Source organism: Clupea harengus, chromosome 1 (assembly GCF_900700415.2).
Source record: "Clupea harengus chromosome 1, Ch_v2.0.2, whole genome shotgun sequence".
NCBI lineage: Eukaryota > Metazoa > Chordata > Actinopteri > Clupeiformes > Clupeidae > Clupea > Clupea harengus.
Window position 1 is genome coordinate 9,882,945 of NC_045152.1, and position 17,907 is coordinate 9,900,851.

At 45.2% G+C, this 17,907-nt stretch overlaps 2 protein-coding genes across 3 annotated transcripts in view; one reads left to right on the forward strand and one right to left on the reverse strand.

The window, feature by feature from the left end:
* vat1 (vesicle amine transport 1) overlaps positions 1 to 11,721 on the forward strand; it is a 24,194-nt gene extending 12,473 nt beyond the window's left edge. The window contains exons 3-6 of the mRNA XM_012816794.3: positions 597 to 767; positions 1,917 to 2,006; positions 3,259 to 3,500; positions 5,378 to 11,721. Of these exons, the coding sequence (XP_012672248.2) occupies positions 597 to 767; positions 1,917 to 2,006; positions 3,259 to 3,500; positions 5,378 to 5,722 (848 nt within the window). The 3' untranslated portion in view covers positions 5,723 to 11,721. The remainder of the gene's footprint in view (positions 1 to 596; positions 768 to 1,916; positions 2,007 to 3,258; positions 3,501 to 5,377) is intronic.
* A 3,154-nt stretch (positions 11,722 to 14,875) lies between these two features.
* On the reverse strand, positions 14,876 to 17,905 carry LOC105890696 (E3 ubiquitin-protein ligase TRIM47-like). Of its 2 annotated transcripts, XM_012816761.3 has the most exons (6): positions 16,972 to 17,905; positions 16,523 to 16,618; positions 16,114 to 16,347; positions 15,744 to 15,903; positions 15,501 to 15,554; positions 14,876 to 15,360 (listed from the first exon to the last, which is right to left on the reverse strand). In XM_012816761.3, the coding sequence occupies exons 1-6, from the start codon at positions 17,557 to 17,559 to the stop codon at positions 15,050 to 15,052; spliced, it is 1,443 nt and encodes a 480-aa protein (XP_012672215.2). In that variant the 5' UTR covers positions 17,560 to 17,905; the 3' UTR covers positions 14,876 to 15,049. The 2 variants fall into 2 exon arrangements, with proteins under 2 accessions (XP_012672215.2, XP_031422914.1); XM_031567054.2 differs by lacking the exon at positions 15,744 to 15,903 and having other exon boundaries at positions 15,301 to 15,360; positions 16,972 to 17,903.
* Between the last annotated feature and the right edge of the window lie 2 nt (positions 17,906 to 17,907).

Genomic DNA, 17,907 nt, shown 5'->3' on the forward strand with positions numbered 1-17,907 from the left:
CAGCAGGATGGGGGCGTCTCTCCCTTTTGGAGCCACACACCCAGTAAACAGTGCAAATCACATTTAAGTGCCCCATCCACCCGTGGCAACACAATACATTCACAGCATCACCTGCTCAGGGAGCCTGAATATCACTGTCATCAGCTGAGTTTAATTCTGTGGTTGTTGTTGAGGAGACAATAATTCCTCTCTCCCTCCCTCTCTCTGTCTCTCTCTCTCTCTCTATTCAGGTTTAAATGGCTTTATTAGCAGGACTGCGTACAATACAGCATTGCCAAAGCATATTGGCACAAACTATACAATCGAAATGAACATAAATAAATAAAATAAAACAAATAATAAGAACTATCTCTCTCTCTATCTATTTGTCTCTCTCTCTCTCTATCTATATCTATCTCTCTCTCTCTCTCTATCTACATCTATCTGTCTCTCTCTCTCTCTATCTATATCTATCTGTCTCTCTCCCTCTCTATCTCTATTTATCTCTCTCTCTATCTTTATCTCTACCTATCTGCCTCTCTCTCTCTCTCTCTCTCTCTCTCTCTCTATATATATATATATATATATATATATATATATCTGGCTCTATCCATCAGGTGGGGTGGGGATCGCAGCCACTCAGATGTGTCGTACGGTGGCGGACGTCACGGTGTTTGGTACAGCATCAGCCAGCAAGCACGAGGTCATCACCGAGGGCGGGGTCACGCACGCCATCGACTACCGAACAAAGGACTATGTGGAGGAGGTCCGCAAGATCAGCCCTAAAGGTGAGCCTCATCTCATCTCACGTCAGGGCTAACCCTTGCATAAGGTGAAAGGTCAGAGGTCATGCCTCGCTTCAGCCTTAGAGGAAGTAACACTTATTCATGAAACTACAGTTTCAATCCACAGAGTTCTTTTGACATTATAATGGTTGGTAACATTTTATTTAGATAGTCTGCCTACAGAGACTTTACAGATGGTTTGTTGAAATTCATGTTCAGTCGTTCCAATTGTTCACTTTAACCAAACTCAACCCCCAAACCAAACCTTAACCATAAATTGTAGTTATTACATACTTTGTTTATAGTCTGAGCATCTGAAGACCATCCAAATAAAGTGTGACCCAATTGTTTATATCAGAATTAAACATTGGAATCTCAGAACAAATCTAAAAATGTGGAGCAGCTCTTGGCATCAAAACCAGAAGGGATTTTTGTCAGTTTTTCATTTAGCACATAGAGACACATAATAAGGCAACCGGCAGGTTATGTTCGAGAGAGCTCACCCTTAAAATGTACCATAACTTGCTTTAGAACCTAATCAAAACAGTTGGTGAAATAGTGTCTGGGAACTAATCTGGTTTTGGAGTCCAGCTCTGAGGCTGGCCCTGAGATAAGCCTGTGTTTACCCTTTCCTCAAACACTTGTCTTTTCCTGCTTGGGTTTACCCGTTCAATTGTGAACTCAGCGATATCATATCTTCCCCTTAGGTTAACCTTGAAGTGTGTTATTCTCTCTATCTGTCTCTCTCTATGTCTGCCCACAGCTGTGTTTATGTCCATAGGTCTGTGTGTGTGTGTTTGTGTGTGTGTGTGTGTGTGTGTGTGAGTGTGTGTGAGTGCTTGCCTTCTTGGAACTTGAAAAAGTTTACAGTTTTTATCAGCCATTATAGACGTGAATAAATCGCCTGTGATTTCTTATGATCTCTTTCCACTGGTCTCATGTCCCCCTCCCATATTGGCATCAAACCTTCAAATCAACAAACAGGTGAAATATGGAGAGTGATGAACTTGTGTATCTATCTCTCTCTCTTATTGTCTCTATCCCCAACTCTTGCCTTTCCTCTCTCTTTCTCTTTCTCTTCTTTTACTCTCCCCTATTTTCTCTCTCTCTCTTTCTCTTCTTTTACTATCCCCTATTCTCTGTCTTTCTTAGGGTTGGATATTGTGCTGGATCCTCTTGGAGGCTCTGACACCCATAAGGGCTACAACCTTCTCAAGCCCATGGGCAAACTCATCAGCTACGGTACACACATATACACTTACGCACACACACATGGATACATTTTGAGAGCAAGTACCCACGGTTCAGCAGTTCACACTCATACACACACACACACACACACAATCTCTCTCTCTCTCTCACACACACACAAACACACACACACACACACACACACACACACACACACACACACACACACACACACAAACACACACACACACACCCTCCCCTCTCGGGATCCAGCTTATCAGAAGTATGTCCAACCAAACAATGACTCCTCTATCCACACGGAACCCGGAATGTGCCCAAATGTAGCGAACTGGGCCCTGTCCAACTCCCAGCCTCACTCTGAGACTGCTTTGTGTTAATGAAAGAGGGAGAGAGAAACGAGGGAAAGAAAGAAAGAGAGATAAAGAGAGAGGGAGGAAGGGAATGAGTGGGAGCGAGGGATTTGAGGAGTGGGTTTATGACAGGGTTACAGTGCATGTGGGGACAGGGGGATCGCGGGGATATGGATGATGTATGAAGATGCGGAGGCTGGGAGACGGAGAGAGCCGATTTGAAGATGCCTCGGAAAAAGAGAGAGAAAGACAGGAAAAAGCCTGGGGGGAGGGAAGGGGAAGGGGAAGGGGGGGGGGGGGTGAGAGAGCGACAAGCGCGGAGGACGCGCCAGGGCCTTGAGTAGACACGTTCATCAAATTTGAAAGAGATGGGGGGATTGAAGAGGGTGGGGTGTGTGTGTGTGTATGTGTGTGTGTGTGTAGACAGAGAAGCAGAGGGGACATGGGGACAGGGTAGACGAGAAGATGGGTCAAAGAGTGCAGTGTCAGAGAGAGAGAGAGAGAGAGAGAAGCGAGAGAGGGAGATAAACCAAGAGAGAGGAGGAGAGAAGCCGGAGCATGTCATTTGACAGTAACTGAAAAGGGGCTTGAACAGTAATATACACAGACCAAACACCCGTCTGGAGCAGAGCCCATTAACACACACGTGCAAACACACACGTAACACATATACTCAATACAACAAGCAGCATTTATACGCTACAATTATAAACTACAAATACGGATACACACGGACATGTATACATTTGCATACTTAACATAAAACATATATTATATACTCTACATCCACATATGCAGACGCCACCGCCCTAGCCCCCCCCCCCCCCCCTCCCACACACACCCCACACACACACACACACACACACACACACCCCTCACACACACACACCTACAGCCAAATCTGGCTAACACGCACCGAATGTGATCCGCAGGTGCTGCCAACATGCTGTCGGGCCAGAAGAAGAACCTGATTGCTGTGGCGAAGACTTGGTACCACCAGTTCTCTGTGCACAGCCTCAGCCTGATCCAGGGCAATCGCAGCGTGTGCGGCTTCCACCTGGGCTACCTGGACACAGAGACTGAGCTCATCGCCCAGGCCATGGACACCATCCTGGGGCTGTACTGCAGGGGCAAGGTCAAGCCCCGCATCGACTCCACCTTCCACCTCGAACAGGTGAGTGTGTGTGTGTGTGTGTGTGTGTGTGTTAGTCTGTCTGTCTGACTTTCTGTGTGTGTGTATGTCTGTCTGTGTATTTTTGAATAAGCTCTTCAGAACCCCACCTGAGGTGGAGCAGTCGAGCACTTAAAGGATCAGCAAGGATTACATGCTCTCCATTCGCTACCCCTCCACCTCTTTCTGTCCATCCCTGGCTTGAGTATTTGAGTGTCTGTGGGGCCTCAACCAGGCCCAGTCTTTCTCTTTCTCTTTGTCTTTCTCTTTCTCTTTCTCTTTCTCTTTCTCTCTCTCTCTCTCTCTCTCTCTCTCTCTCTCTCGCTCTTATGTGGGAATTGTGTTCACGACTTGCCTTCATCTATCTGTCTTAATTTTTCTCCTACTTCCCCGTTACTATGGTGACCACTCATGGTCCGCTTTCATGCTTTACAGTGAAGGAGAGACAGAGAGAGAGGAGGGGAGGTACGGCATTGATAAGTCACAGCAATACTGTTCCTGGTATTTGATGTGGAGGCCAATCCAACCCATCCACAAGGGGATAGGTGGAGCATTGGCCTGGTTGTAACAATGGATGCAGAAACTTTATTGACGAACTTAAGCCCTCCTGCAGCTTCTCCATAGGTGCGCCTCATGCAATCCCTTTCAAGATTTCGAATTGGACGAGCGTCAAAGAAATCAATGAACTCTCAAGCCATATATGGGCAAGGATGTAAAGGTTGCTATGGAGACCATGAGAGAGTGAGAGTTTTATGTTTGATATTAGTGAGTTAGTACTGTGTGCTCTGTGTAGATGACCACCTACACTTTCCCCTTTATAGCACACACCCGCACACATGCCCACACACACACACACACACACGCACACACGTACATGAAACCTTCGTCTTCTTCCCCTTTTTGGCCTTAAGCGCTCTCTCGTTCTCTCTGTTCCCCCCTCTCCCTCCCTCCACCCGGAACCCTCCCCTTCTCTTTCTCTCCCTGTCTGTTCGTCTCAATCGTCAGGGCCAGGCTTTTCTGTTGCTAGGAGATGGTCCTCTGTTGCCGTGGTGCTGGTTGTTAGGTGGTCTGGCGTTGGAATGGAGGGAGACGCAGGGATGAGACAAATAGGAGGAGTATGAACTCCAAGCTGAGAGACTGACTGGCTCAATCAATACTAGCTTTGGTGTGAAAGGAAAGCTTTTTCATAGTATTGAAACCTCCCCCATACAGTTGCCCATCCCCAGTTTTTTCTTCAAATTACCAGTCAGAACTTAGCAGGATTACTGTTGAATATGACTCACTTGCCCATAACTACATTGATGTTGTTACAAGTTTCAGTTCTTTGTGTAATTTCACTTACTCTTTTAGGATGAATGAATGTTGCTTCTAGAGACTGTAGTATTTCTGTGTGTGTGTGTGTGTGTGTGTGTGTGTGTGTGTGTATGTGTGTGTATGTGTGTGTGTGTGTGTGTGTGTGTGTGTGTGTGTGTGTGTGTGTGTGTGTGTGTGTGTGTGTATGTGTGTGTGTGTGTGTGTGTCTGTGTGTGAGAGTGTGCATGTGTGTGTGAGTGTGCATGTGTGTGTGTATCAGGGTATTGGTGTTGGTCCAACTTGCAATCAACAATTCTGTAGATATTCTTGATATGACAGATGGACAGTCAAGCTGCTTTCTCCCTCGTACACGTAGTGTCTCTCTCTCATCTCATCTCATCTCATGTCTCTCTCCTTCCTTCTCTCCTCCCTCTGCCTCTTGATCATTTCCTTCTCTCACATAGACACTTTTGCATTCTCTCACTCGGGCGTGATCTCTATCTCTCTCTCACACACACACACACACATAAACACACAGACACAAACACACGCTCACTTTATCTTTCTTTATCTCTCTCTCTCCGCAGGTCGGTGATGCAATGCGTAAGATGCAAGAGAGGAACAACATTGGCAAAATTATCCTCACCACTGAGCCCATGAAGGAGGAGGAGAAGAAGGAGGAGGCCAAGAAAGAAGAGAAGAAGGACGACAAGAAAAAAGACGACAAGAAGAAAGACGACAAGAAGAAGGAGGAGAAGAAGGACGGAAAGAAGGAAGAGAAGAAAGAGGAGAAAAAAGAGGAGAAAAAGGAAGAGAAAAAGGAAGAGAAGAAGGAAGAGAAGAAAGAAGAGAAGAAGGAGGAGAAGAAGGAGGAGAAAAAGGAGGAGAAAAAGGAGGAGAAGAAGGAGGAGGTTAAGAAAGCAGAGAATTGAGAAAGACCCACCAGGGTGGATAGTTAGGCAGACAAGTAGGGGTCATTCTTTTTTGAGGGGGAGGGGGTAGAGATATTTTATGTGTGTATATGCACATGTTTGTGTTTGAATGTGTGTGTGTGTGTGTGTGTGTGTGTGTGTGTGTGTGTGTGTGTGTGTGTGTGTGTGTGTGTGTGTGTATGTATGTAAGTATGTATGTGTGCACAACTTTAGTATGCCTGTGTGTGTACGTGTATGTGTTTTAGGTTTGTTAGACAAGGGAGTGTGTTTTTAACAGTGCACAGTCTAGCACCCAGCCTCTCCTCCAGGCCTCCGTGACAGTATCTCTGGAGCTGCGCTGCACCTCACCCGAACCCTCAGTTCACAGTGCACCTACTAAGGGCTACTCACACATCTACTCACAGCCCTCATACACACACACACACACACACACACACACACACACACACACACACACACACACACACACACACACACACAAACACACACACACACACACACACACACACACATACACACACAAACACACACACACATACAAACACACCAAAACACTCACAAACATGCATGCATATTTTCACCCAGCAGATCTACTGTGGTTCATTGTCACAGAACATATATCCCTGCACCTATTTTAAAGTGTTATATTGGTATTGTACTGTCGTATTTTCTGCCTCTGATCCAATCGTAGGGCAATAATACATACAGTATATATCTAACTGTGACATTGCTACATCACAACTGTGTGTAGTGCCACTGCCCTATTCCCCAAGAATGTATTGCACCACTAAGTATTCTATCCTAAATTCCAACACTGTGGTATTTGATATTGGTTTTCTATCTACACTACAGTTGTATAAGCTCCAGTATACTGTCACTTCAGGGCTGTGTTCTAAATGAAAGCGTATTCACTACCTAGTCCACTCTGTCTGATAGAGCTTCTTCAAAGGGCATGTGGAGACAAGAAGTGCAGATATGTTCCTATTTCATGTGCAACCCCTGAGACGTGCACACCACTCACACGACCTGCTAAGGACTCTGGGTAATGGCCTGGCCTGGGGTTGATGGCTGTTGCCATGACAACTGTGATCCCTTTGCCTCCTGGACTGTCTGGTCTCTTCTCTCTCTCTCCCGCTCTCTCTCTCTCTCTCTCTCTCTCTCTCTATGCCCCTGTCTCCCTGGTGCTCTTCTCTCCGCCCCCATCCTCCTCAGCTGGAAGATTCAGCGCTGATTTCTGTCTTAATACCTCTTCCCACCACCAACCTGCAATGCCCTTTGGTCCAGACTCACAGACATGGATTTAATCGCATAACCACCTACCTGTGTACTAAATGAAATCTGCTGTCATGATCTCATAGTGACGTGTGTATCTGAAGGTGTGGTGGCCTTGTAGTTTCTCGAGGCAACTACATTACCCATGGTTCTGTGTTCTGCAGTGCCCTGGAATTGCCTGACCTTAAATCTGATCACTGTCCTGTTAAATTTAACAAGAGGAAACACATTTTAATGAGCCGACTGTTGGCAAGCAGTGCCAATTAAGGATGAATTCTATCCCTGTCCTTCTTCCATTCTCTCTCTCTCTCTCCTTATGTGTGTGTGTGTGTGTGTGTGTGTGTGTGTGTGTGTGTGTGTGTGTGTGTGTGTGTGTGTGTGTGTGTGTGTGTGTGTGTGTGTGTGTGTGTGTGTGTGTCTTTTCTTTCACTCCCTCACACAAACACACGTCAGAAGTGTGGCATTGTGTGTCTGGAACATTCCGAGTTGTGACAGGGAATAGAATGCTCTGGACCCCTTCCCCAGGACAAGGGAGGAATTCTGGCCCCACTCTCACTTTGACTAGGAACCTGGCGTCGGCTCTGACCCGAGTTATTCTGATTGGAAAGAGAAAATGAGCGCAACTCTCTCTCACTGTCACTGTCCTCTGCCGCATGCCTTGTTCTCTGGTCGGCATAGCAACAGGCTTCTGACTAGTCAGAGATGACTGTGAGGCTGCATCCTTCTCTCTTTCTCTCTCTGTGCCACATCCCCTGTATAGAATGGGTGATTCACCTTTGCCCCCACATTCCCAGTTCTTGTATAATCACACATATATCGCTGTTCATAATCTATCTTAATTATGCATCAGCTTTGGGCAGTGACATCCTTACTGGCAAGAAAAGCACACTGCAGTAGTCTTACTCTCTCTTTCTTACTTGCTCTGTGAAGCGCTTCCCTCTTTTACCCATTTGTCTGTGAGTCTGGTCTATCTAGCCTCCATTGAGTTGCAATTAGTGTTTTTTTTTTGTGTTTTTGATTTTTTTTTAAAGCTAATATGTTTGGTTGATAGACCTCCCTGGTCTGTATGATGTGTGTGTGTGTGTGTGTGTGTGTACATGTGAGACTCATGTGTGTGGGCGCATATGTGTGTGTTGTCATGTGTGAAGGTATGTGTATGTCCTCAGGTCATTTGTCAGGTTTAGAAGAAAAAAAAAAAAAACTTTTCCCCTCTAATCTCCCTGCCCCTCTCTCTACCTCCCTCACGCGATTACCCATGCTTCTCTGGCTCTCCCTCCCTCACACTCACACTCACACACACACACACACACACACACACACACACACACACACACACAAACACACACTCCCGCAGCCTTTCCTGCCCCTTCGTTGTCTCACTCTCTTTCTGTGATAAGTGACCTGTATTGGTTTTGTATTATTTGCACTCTGCTTGTTGATCTTAATGCACTTACAGCGATGGCAGTTCCTCTCCTTTCCCAGTGGGTCGTCCACCCAGGGATTTGCTTGTTACCCTCTATTGCAGACACAACTACACACACACACACATTGCGTCAGGTGCCACACACACACATTCACAGAATCAAATTCACACACAAGCGCAGTCACACATGCACACATTTATAGAGAGACAGACAGACATTCACATTTGTAATGCAATAGCCGTGTTTGGTGAACCACACAAGGCACCACTATCAGATATGGTCATAAAGAAACTTCTGCCACACATTCTGCTAGCGCCCGGAGCAGCTGACCAGTGTTAATCCACAGAGCAGAATCATTCAGAGCACACGAGACACAGCCAGCTACAGATGACTGGGAAATAGACCTGGTTCTGACCTAACACCAATCCACACCAGATCAGTGCCAGATCTGTTACAAAGTCGGACCCTGTCTGGACACTCACACACACACACACACACATACACATACACACACACTGCCTCTTTCATTCTGATAGCTTTCAGCTGTATGTTTAAGATGCAGTGGTGCACTGGTAGAGGCCTGGTTCTGCCGTCCTGGTAATTGAGAGTGATAGTGTTCTGTCGTTAGAACCAGATCGGGACCCGGTTCTGCTCTGGTCTGGGTGCTGGTTCTCACTAGCTCTGTTCTTCTGGTTGAGCTCTTCTTGTGTTCCTGATCCTGTGGACGACGCCTTTGAGTTTCGGGGCGTCACCTGACCTAACAAAACACTCTTGTGAAGGAAATCATACTTTCAGTCTGTTTATGTTTTTGTCCATCTGTTTCCTGTTTTTTTTTCTTATCTATTTGTTTTGATGTTTGACGAGTGTTTGAGCTCAAGGGTCAGCCTCTTAGAGAGAAAAAAAAAGAGAAAAAAAATGAAAATCTTGTTGTCATTGTTTGGGTCCTGACCGAATGTGCCAAACTGTGTTTGAACCTTCTTTAACCATGCCAAGCAAACCTGCTTCTGTGCTTTCTGTTAACAAACAAAAAAAAAAAGATAAAGAATAAGATGTTTTCTGGATACATTTCCTATGACCTTGCTCCAAAAAAAAAAAACTAAGCAAACAGAGTCAAAATTGTTCCTGGCGTGTGTGGATGAATCTCCGTGGCTTCCCAGTCACGATGCTCGTAGGTGCTGACCGAGTTCTTGCTACCGAATATCATCTGATGCTGTCACAGAAATTCCATCCCAACAATTCAGAGTGTTTGTGCTGGCGACTGCAGATGATGGCTGTGCCTGCATACCTAATAAACGCTGAAATGTTGACCACAGAAACCACTACCCATACCCCCGCCCCCCCGCCCCTTTCTAATCTGTAATGTGTCCACTCAGGCAGAGCTTGATACAGTATGTCTGATTGTGTCAACACACCACAAGTGGCTATAGAGAGTTTGGCCTATTTTGTAATGTTGTAATCGCAGCATATTTTGTAATGTTTGAGGCCATTTGATAGGCTACACATACATTCTCAAAACTCGCAGCATTTAGACTCCCACTTAAAGAAAAAAAAAAACACAACACACACACACAGATTAGAAAGCCAAGTTGTAAAATATGTTGCTGCTCGAAAGCATGGAAATCAGATCATCTCTGCTCTGGATCCAGCTGGGGAGCAGCTGCCCAGAGACGGATCGACCTAGACATTCAGGTCCTGGAACCGCTCTCACGGAGCGCTTTCCATGACAGTGGTCATAACAACAGACTTCCAGAACTGTCTGAACATGGAACAAACCGCAGACACCAAGGTCTAAAAGTTCCTGTTTCTAGAACTGATCTCCTGTCTACAATGACTTCAGATCAAAGCATTGAGTTTTTCCTTTGTTTTGCTCAGATGTATTTAATTGCTAATTGCCCCCATCCGCCCTCAAATCAAACATATCCCAGTATCAACATCTGGACTGGAATGACATACATTTATTGGCATGTGTGCTTGGCGCATTGAATTCAACACTGAAATCTGACTCTGGATTTTTCTTCATGTAGCTCTGAGCCAGCATGGCTGCATTCTGGTCTCAGTGGCAGGTGTGCGTGTCTCTAGTGGGCGGGGCTGAGTGCAACAGGGAGCCAGAGAGCCAGGCCGAGACGCAGCTCTGAGCCAGACCACTTCCTCAGGATGATGGCTTCCCCAGAGCAGGAAGACTAATGGTGTTCCGCTTTCTCTCTCTCTCTCTCGTTCAGATACACTGCCTGGGCTCCAGATGCAGTCCGCCACTAGACCTTTTAAACGATCCCTGAATCAGACATTTTTAATGATCCCATTTCTCCTGGCTTTTAAGGATTTAAATGTCTGATCTCGGTTCATAGTGTTAATTGAGCAGAAATTAGAATGAAAAATAGCGGTCTCACTGACTGAATAACACAGTCAATTAAAAATAGCTGTACTTGAAATATTCAAGAACAGAAATGCTTAAGTGAGATTCTAGGATTTGATGCTGCACTGTAGATGATCTGCTCAAAGATATGATGAGAGATGAGCTAAGTGTCTGTGGCATGCATAAGTGTAAAAAGACATGTTGTTTTCAGTATGAGGTCTTTAAAGACAGCCATACTTGTGGTTAGCCACTACAAGCATGTGGATAGCAGACACATTTTCACTCATAGTATAGTATCAGTATTTTTGCTTCACTGTTGGCACCTTCTCTCCAAACACATTATTCCTACACAAATCCTGCAGTAGCTTTTGTCTGGTTGTTAAGATGTTACATTGGCTCAGCTTTCAGTAAAGTATTGGAAGTCCTGTTAAGAATGTGTATGTGCTCGTTGCTCATTGTGTGTGCTGCCTGAATAGTGCTTAGCTGACCCATTCGGACCATTATCACCGCTTTAAATCTGGTCTCAATCACAGTGCCAATCACAGCATCCGGGTCAACCCGTATCTTGTGACTGACAGTTAGGTCAACCACTGGACTCTCTGGGGAAATGCTGCACAAACACGAAGTCAGGGTCAGTCTCATTCATCACACTGCGTCTGTCCGAGGAAAGGCTTCACCCACACACGTCAGAGATACAACAGGTTTGTTTTACTCTGTTTGTTTGTTTGTTTGTTTCTTTGTTTGTTTTCTCTCTCTCTCTTCCCTCAATTTGTGGTCTCTCTGTTTGGTTTTTTGGAACCCTCTGAAGTGCTGCTGCTTCGTGTGCTTGATTCTGGGTTGGACCAGCCCTGGTCCGTCTGGCCGTAGAGCTCGTAACGCTTCTGTGTGTGATGTTACCATATGCCTTACATGTTTTCCAGGACTAATAAATGAGCATAACAAAAAAAAAAGGGTTTATGTGAACAGTTTTTACTCGTCTGAATGTGAATCTACACACACACGTGCACACAGTAAGGGCTTATTTACACGCATACAAAAGAGACACTGTAAAGCTTAAAGACATGATGTTGCTTGATTGGTATGACAGAAACGCACATTAATCTGAAAAGACAGACATCTTACAGACAAAATAAGATAATGTAATTTACTGCTATGTCAAAATGATCAATGTTAGATTTTTTTTCACAAAATGAAATGAGACTCTAACGTCAGAAATGTTTTTAGTGCCACAAGTAAAACACTTCTGTACGACTCGAAAATTTTGCAGTACTTAAAGCACACATTTTATTCTAATTAAATAGTAACGTATGACTATAGTGAATAAACAGACACCTGACAATGGAGTTCTGTGACTTGCACTGACATTTAATTTAATATGGAGTGGAATCCATAATATCCTTGTGGAGAGAAGTCAGTATGCACTCTTATAATTATATAATATCCTTGTGGAGAGAAGTGAGTATGCACGCTTATAATTATATAAAACTTCACACCGATGTACAGAGAAATGATGAATTGTCTTCCTTGGTGCTATCTAAAGGGCTCCCCTTTAGATAATTAAACTGTGTTATGGCACTAACTAAAAGGTTAACTACATTCATCTGAGCACATGAATATGCAAATACAAAGATACATGTTGATTTGACATGTAGAAAGAGCGGGGAATTCATGCGCACTGAAAAATTACATTCACAAAAAAGAAATTATCAGTGTATTAATCAACATGCTTTTCACTTAAAACTTGCAATCTTGTGAGGACAATTTAATCAAATCATTTTTTTTGAACGCGGCACAGCATCAGTTATGATAGACCATGATATAAGCCTTTTTCATCCTGAAAGGTGCAACATGGAGCCGTCTTACATCTACGCCTCAGAGGCCATTTGCTTTGTCTGTGCATGTAGAGGTTGGTCGAACAGATGGTGAGCCTGTTACCCTTACCCACATTGTGTTTATCGGATATCTGACAGCCTGATAGTGGGTTCACTACGCTCTCCATGCAACTTGACATGGAGCCCTGTGCCAAAAATTGGGCACTTCCTAGTGCCCAGTCTGCCCACCCTTCTCATGATGACTCTTCTGGTGCCAGCTCCCATGCCCATCCGACTTATGTTCACTTTTTCCGTGCCTGCTGCCACGCTTCCTCCTCTTGTGCCCACCTTTCTCATGCCCAGCGTTCCCAGCTTGCCTATGGATATGGACATGGGTGCTTCTGTGCCTGCTTCTGTGTCCACTCTTGTGTCCGCTGCTCCCGTGATTATTAGTCGAGTGACAGTCCCTTCTGTGACCGTGGGCTTGTCCCGAGGACTCGCCTGCGGACACCACATCATGTCCTCTGTGTCCATTCATTGCGCAGAGATGGCAGATAAAGTTCTGGTCGGACCGACAGTACGCTTCCAGCCTCTTACCGTGACGAGAGCAGAACTTCACCTGGTGAACGGCGGTGTCGATCACCTTGTGTGTCTGGCCCGGGTGGAGGTTGTTGTGAAGCCTGAAGTGCTTCTCACAGTAGGAGGCGATGCACACGACACACGTTCTGATGGCCTTCTGCTTACTGCCGGTGCAGACGTCACACTCCACATCCCCAGGCCCAGCGTAGCAGTGGCCCAGAGGAGCAGCTTGGAGGCTCATTCTCTTCAGCCTCTCCACCAGATCGGCAAACATGGTGTTCTTGTTGAGAGCTGGCCTGGGGTCGAAAGTCTGCCTGCACTGGGGGCAGCTGTAGACTCCTTTGTGGTCATCTAGATCCCAGCAGTCCTTGATGCAGTCCATACAGTAACTGTGACCGCAGGGAATGGTCACCGGGTCCTCCAGGGGATCCAGGCAGATCGAACAGCTGAACGGATCCTGGTCTTCTAAAACTCCGTCCATCATTTTGCTGATTTAGTCAGATGAAATGCTGTTGAAATTAGATGTTTTGTGGCTGCATGTCCAACACATGTGGATCACAACCAAGACTTCCTGGTTGTGTCTGTTTACCAGATGGGACTGTCGTAGAGGTAAAGAGAGGGAAGTAGAGGGAGTGGTCAACTACTTCAGCTCTGGTTTGACTAGTTGGGTAGGAAACAATGCCTGAAGCCACAATGCAGATCAGGTGGTGTAGAAATGTGCTTCTTTCTAGCAAACATCCGTAGAGGTAAACCATTAAAATGTTCTGTGTATGTTACTACAGGTTTGTGATTGCATTCCCTCTATGTTACTGTTACGTTCGTGTCTGTTTAGTGAAAATATAAATAAACCCAATAAATAGTGACTGTAGGTGACGGTGGGTGTTATCATAAATCAAAGAGGCACTGATGTTTTCAGTATTCTTTATTTTTACGATGAGTCCACAGCAACCAGATAAGAATTCCATGCAACGCTACTTGAGAGTACACAGTGCCATACTGTTGGGGAAGGTGAAACACTCTATAACACTATTGCACTAAGCCTAATGTAAACACAAATAACAGCGACCAAACTGTCTTCATCAAATACAGCAGGCTACAGAATACAGGCGGCATGAGAGGCTAAATAAGGCCATTGGTCGTTGGGTCTGGTGACATATCAGGGACAAAGCTGAAGTGAAACAGACGCATCTAATTAAACTGTTAAGGGTATAGTGCTGGATAAAAGCATGCTCTAAATGTCACATGCGGCTGTAATCCATCTAGCTTTTCCTGGTTTTTTTTTTGCCACGTTACACTTGGTAGCGTTGGTATCACGCTCCCAGCCCACTGAGGGCCACTCGAGTTCTATTACCGTGAGTGACTTCCTCCCTGGTTGCTTAAGACAGCAGAGGCTGGCAGGCAGCATGCATGTAGGACTACTCATTCAAACATTTTCATTGCTTGGTGACAGCCGAGTGGCAGCACTGCCAACTTCAGTGGCATAAAACAGGATTGCTGCCAGAGCAGCGGTAAAGAAAGAGGTTCAGGAAGCAGTCGGATTATGCTCGGAGATGGATCCCTCGGAAGGGTGGATCCCACGGGCTGGAGAATACGTCAGGGCCCCCTACAGGGGACTGGAGGAACTCCAAGTAAAATCAGTTAGATCCACGGGAGTGCACCTTCTGGGCAACAACCAATACAAATATTCTGGGGGCCTCACTAACCTTTTGGCATCCAACCAATATTTTACTGTGATGCATTATCATCACAAATATACCGTGCATTTAATGTTAAGAGTCATTTTAAAGTGAAATAACTCATACTACCCAATTTATTGTTTTGATTTGTAGGATATTAACTGTCTCCATGATAACCCCTCCTCTGGCCACTCTCTCTTATGAGGCTGCTGCTACCAGCCTGGACCATCTTGCGCTCTTGAAGTCCTCCGTCCCACATCACCTGTTTTCGCCTCTCTTGCCTCCCTCTCGGGCACCTTCCTCCGCCACTCTGGCAGCGCCCGTCCTGTGCCTCGCCTCCCTGCCTCCTCCGAGGACGCTCGCCTCTTCCATGGCTCTGATGGCGTCTGGTGCACTGGCGCCCGCTCCTCTGACTTTTGGCGCCTCCACGGCGGCTCATCTTGCTGCCCCTCTCTCTCTGCTTCACCATCATCATCTTCCCTCAATGGCATCTTGCTTTTGCCCCACCGTCCCCTTTCTGGACCTGTTTAAGGCATGGATACATGGATTGTTGACATGAACAATTGTTAATTCCATCAAGTCGTTAATCCCTGATCTGTGTAGTTCTTTAAATACTAGTAGGATACAGTGGCAATGATGGTTAACCAGGGAGCATTTATTTACCTGATGATGAAACCTCCTTATTCACCAGAGGCTGGATAGTGTCAGTTTCAGTCCCTGTGGAGACACATTGACCCAAATACCATATAGTTTAGGATATTCATGTAAAACAAGTTTTTAAGAATGTAGGCCATAACTCAAAGCTAGATTTCATATAGTCAATACAGTCAATGCAGCTTCTGCTATAATTTCTAAATAATAAGCAACAAGAGCCACATAATAATTAATGAGAACTATCTTTCCTACCTCCTTTAGATACCTTTTCTATCTCCTGCTTACAGAACTCCTGTAGTTGCTTTTGCAGGTCTGAGACAGAGTTTTTCAAGTTTCCAAAAGACCAGCATGTATCAGTGATAATACTGGATGGGTCCTCAGATACAGCAGGGCTACACAGAGGCTGAAAACTCTAAAGAGCATAGGGTAACTGACCATTATCAGAGTCTGGTTTGCAGATAGTTTCTTTTATTGTGCAAATACTGATGTGCTTTTGACTGCAAATTATTCAAATATTTAAAATTTTAGATCAAATCCGTTTATATAGTATATTAAAGGATATCATTTTTATATGAATAATTATAATTATTTTATGATGTTAGGGACATCTTAACATTGGCACCTGAATAAAACGGACGTGGTCATCCGTGTCTGAAATCTCGCTCATCTCAGTAGCCTTTTCCTGCATCTCACTGATCTCCTTCTTCAGTTTCTCCAGGAGGCCTCTAGCCCGCCTCAGCTCAGCCTCCTCCTGAGCTCTGATCAGCTTCGTCAGCTCAGAGCAGCTCCACTGGGCGGAGTGAATCAGCTCCTTAAACACTCGCTCGCTATCCTCCACAGACGTCTGGGCCGACTTCTGATGAGGCAAAATGGGAACATGAACCCATTTGAACTGCCCAGCCATGGCTTCCATACACACACACACACACACACACACACACACACACACACACACACACACACACACACACACAACTGGAGCTTTGTAGGACGGGGTGGGGCATGTCATCCTAAAAGCTCTTGACTGATACCTTGAGGGAGTCTATGGCCTTCTCCAGGCCCTGTGCTTCCGTCTTTTTCCTCTGGATTCCCTCCTGGTACCTTGTCTGGGCCACTCCCAGCAGCCTCTGTGAACACATTGATCAGACAGGGCTTGCCGTCATGCACTGAGGAGCTGGACAGAAAACTCAGAGGTAATAAACTGCTAGGGGAGGCATTTCAGCGGTATCTTTATTATACACTGTAAACCACATTTTGACATGTTATATGACAAGTTAGGTGGCAATAGCTTTCAGTGTGTTCATATTGGATTTTACAGCGCTCAAGATAAATCAGTGATAATATTGATAGGTAGCATAGAGGAGATTACCTTTATTAAAAAACACCACTTATTACTGTATGTAATATGTATGTAATGTATAGAAATCACCCATTATATTTGGATTTCTTATGTACATGTAATTAATACCAGTTCAGTTACCTGCTTTTCGGCACTCTCCACAACAGAGATGGTATCATGACCCTTGTGTGTGTCCATGGCGCAGAGACAGCAGATAAACTGGTGGTCAGTGTTACAGTAAACCTCCAATAGCTTTTCATGAGCTGTGCAAATGCTCTCCCGCAGTTTGGTGGTGGCATTTATGACCTTGTGCTTGGTTCCGGCATTTAGCTCGTTGTGAAGGTTGAAATGGAGTTCACAATAAGAGGCTAGACACATCAGACACGACCAGACCGCTTTTAGTTTCCTGCCTGTGCAACTGTCGCAGTCCACGTCTTCAGGTCCAGAGTATGCATGCTCTGGAGGCGCAGGCTGGAGTCCCGTCTCCTTCAGTTTCTCCACCACATCAGCAAACATGGTGTTTTTTTTTAGAGCAGGTCTTGGATTGAAGGTCTCCCTGCACTGACCACAAGGGTAGTTGCCACTGTGATCATACTCATCCCACCAGCGCTTAATACAGGCGGAACAGTAAGTATGTCCACAGGGAATGGTCACAGGATCATCAAGTGATTCCAGACAGAACGGACAAGCGATGTGGTCCTGAGATAGCACGCTGCTGAATTCTGCCATGTTCCTGTGTTTGACCAAAGATAACAGAGCGCAGCGGTGGGGCTTCTATGTGCCACAATCTACTTTCACTTTCAATTTCTGCTGAGTTTCATGTCTAAGTAAAATGGTCATGAGGTACTATGAGATAAGGAGAACCAGGAAGACCCATCTCATTTTTCTACTTTTACAACTAGAAATGTATTACCCAGTTTTATAACTACAGAAAGTATAAAAGGGGCTTTACTTACAGCTTGAAGAATTTTCCATGTGGCAAAATGGGTCCTTGTGCAATTCTTATGAAAGCATAAGACTACAAGTTGAATACATTGTATCTCACACTGAACTTTGGGGTGGAATACAATTGAACAG

What these genes read in the sequence shown, in the direction of transcription:
- LOC105890696 (XM_012816761.3), bottom strand. Translation starts at nt 17,559, where the DNA reads ATGGCAGAATTCAGCAGCGTGCTATCTCAGGACCACATCGCTTGTCCG. An exon ending in AGAAAAGGTATCTAAAGGAG is followed by an intron (nt 15,555 to 15,743) that starts GTAGGAAAGATA and finishes GTGTCTCCACAG; the next exon opens with GGACTGAAACTGACACTATC. An exon ending in TAAGGAGGTTTCATCATCAG is followed by an intron (nt 15,361 to 15,500) that starts GTAAATAAATGC and finishes TGCCTTAAACAG; the next exon opens with GTCCAGAAAGGGGACGGTGG.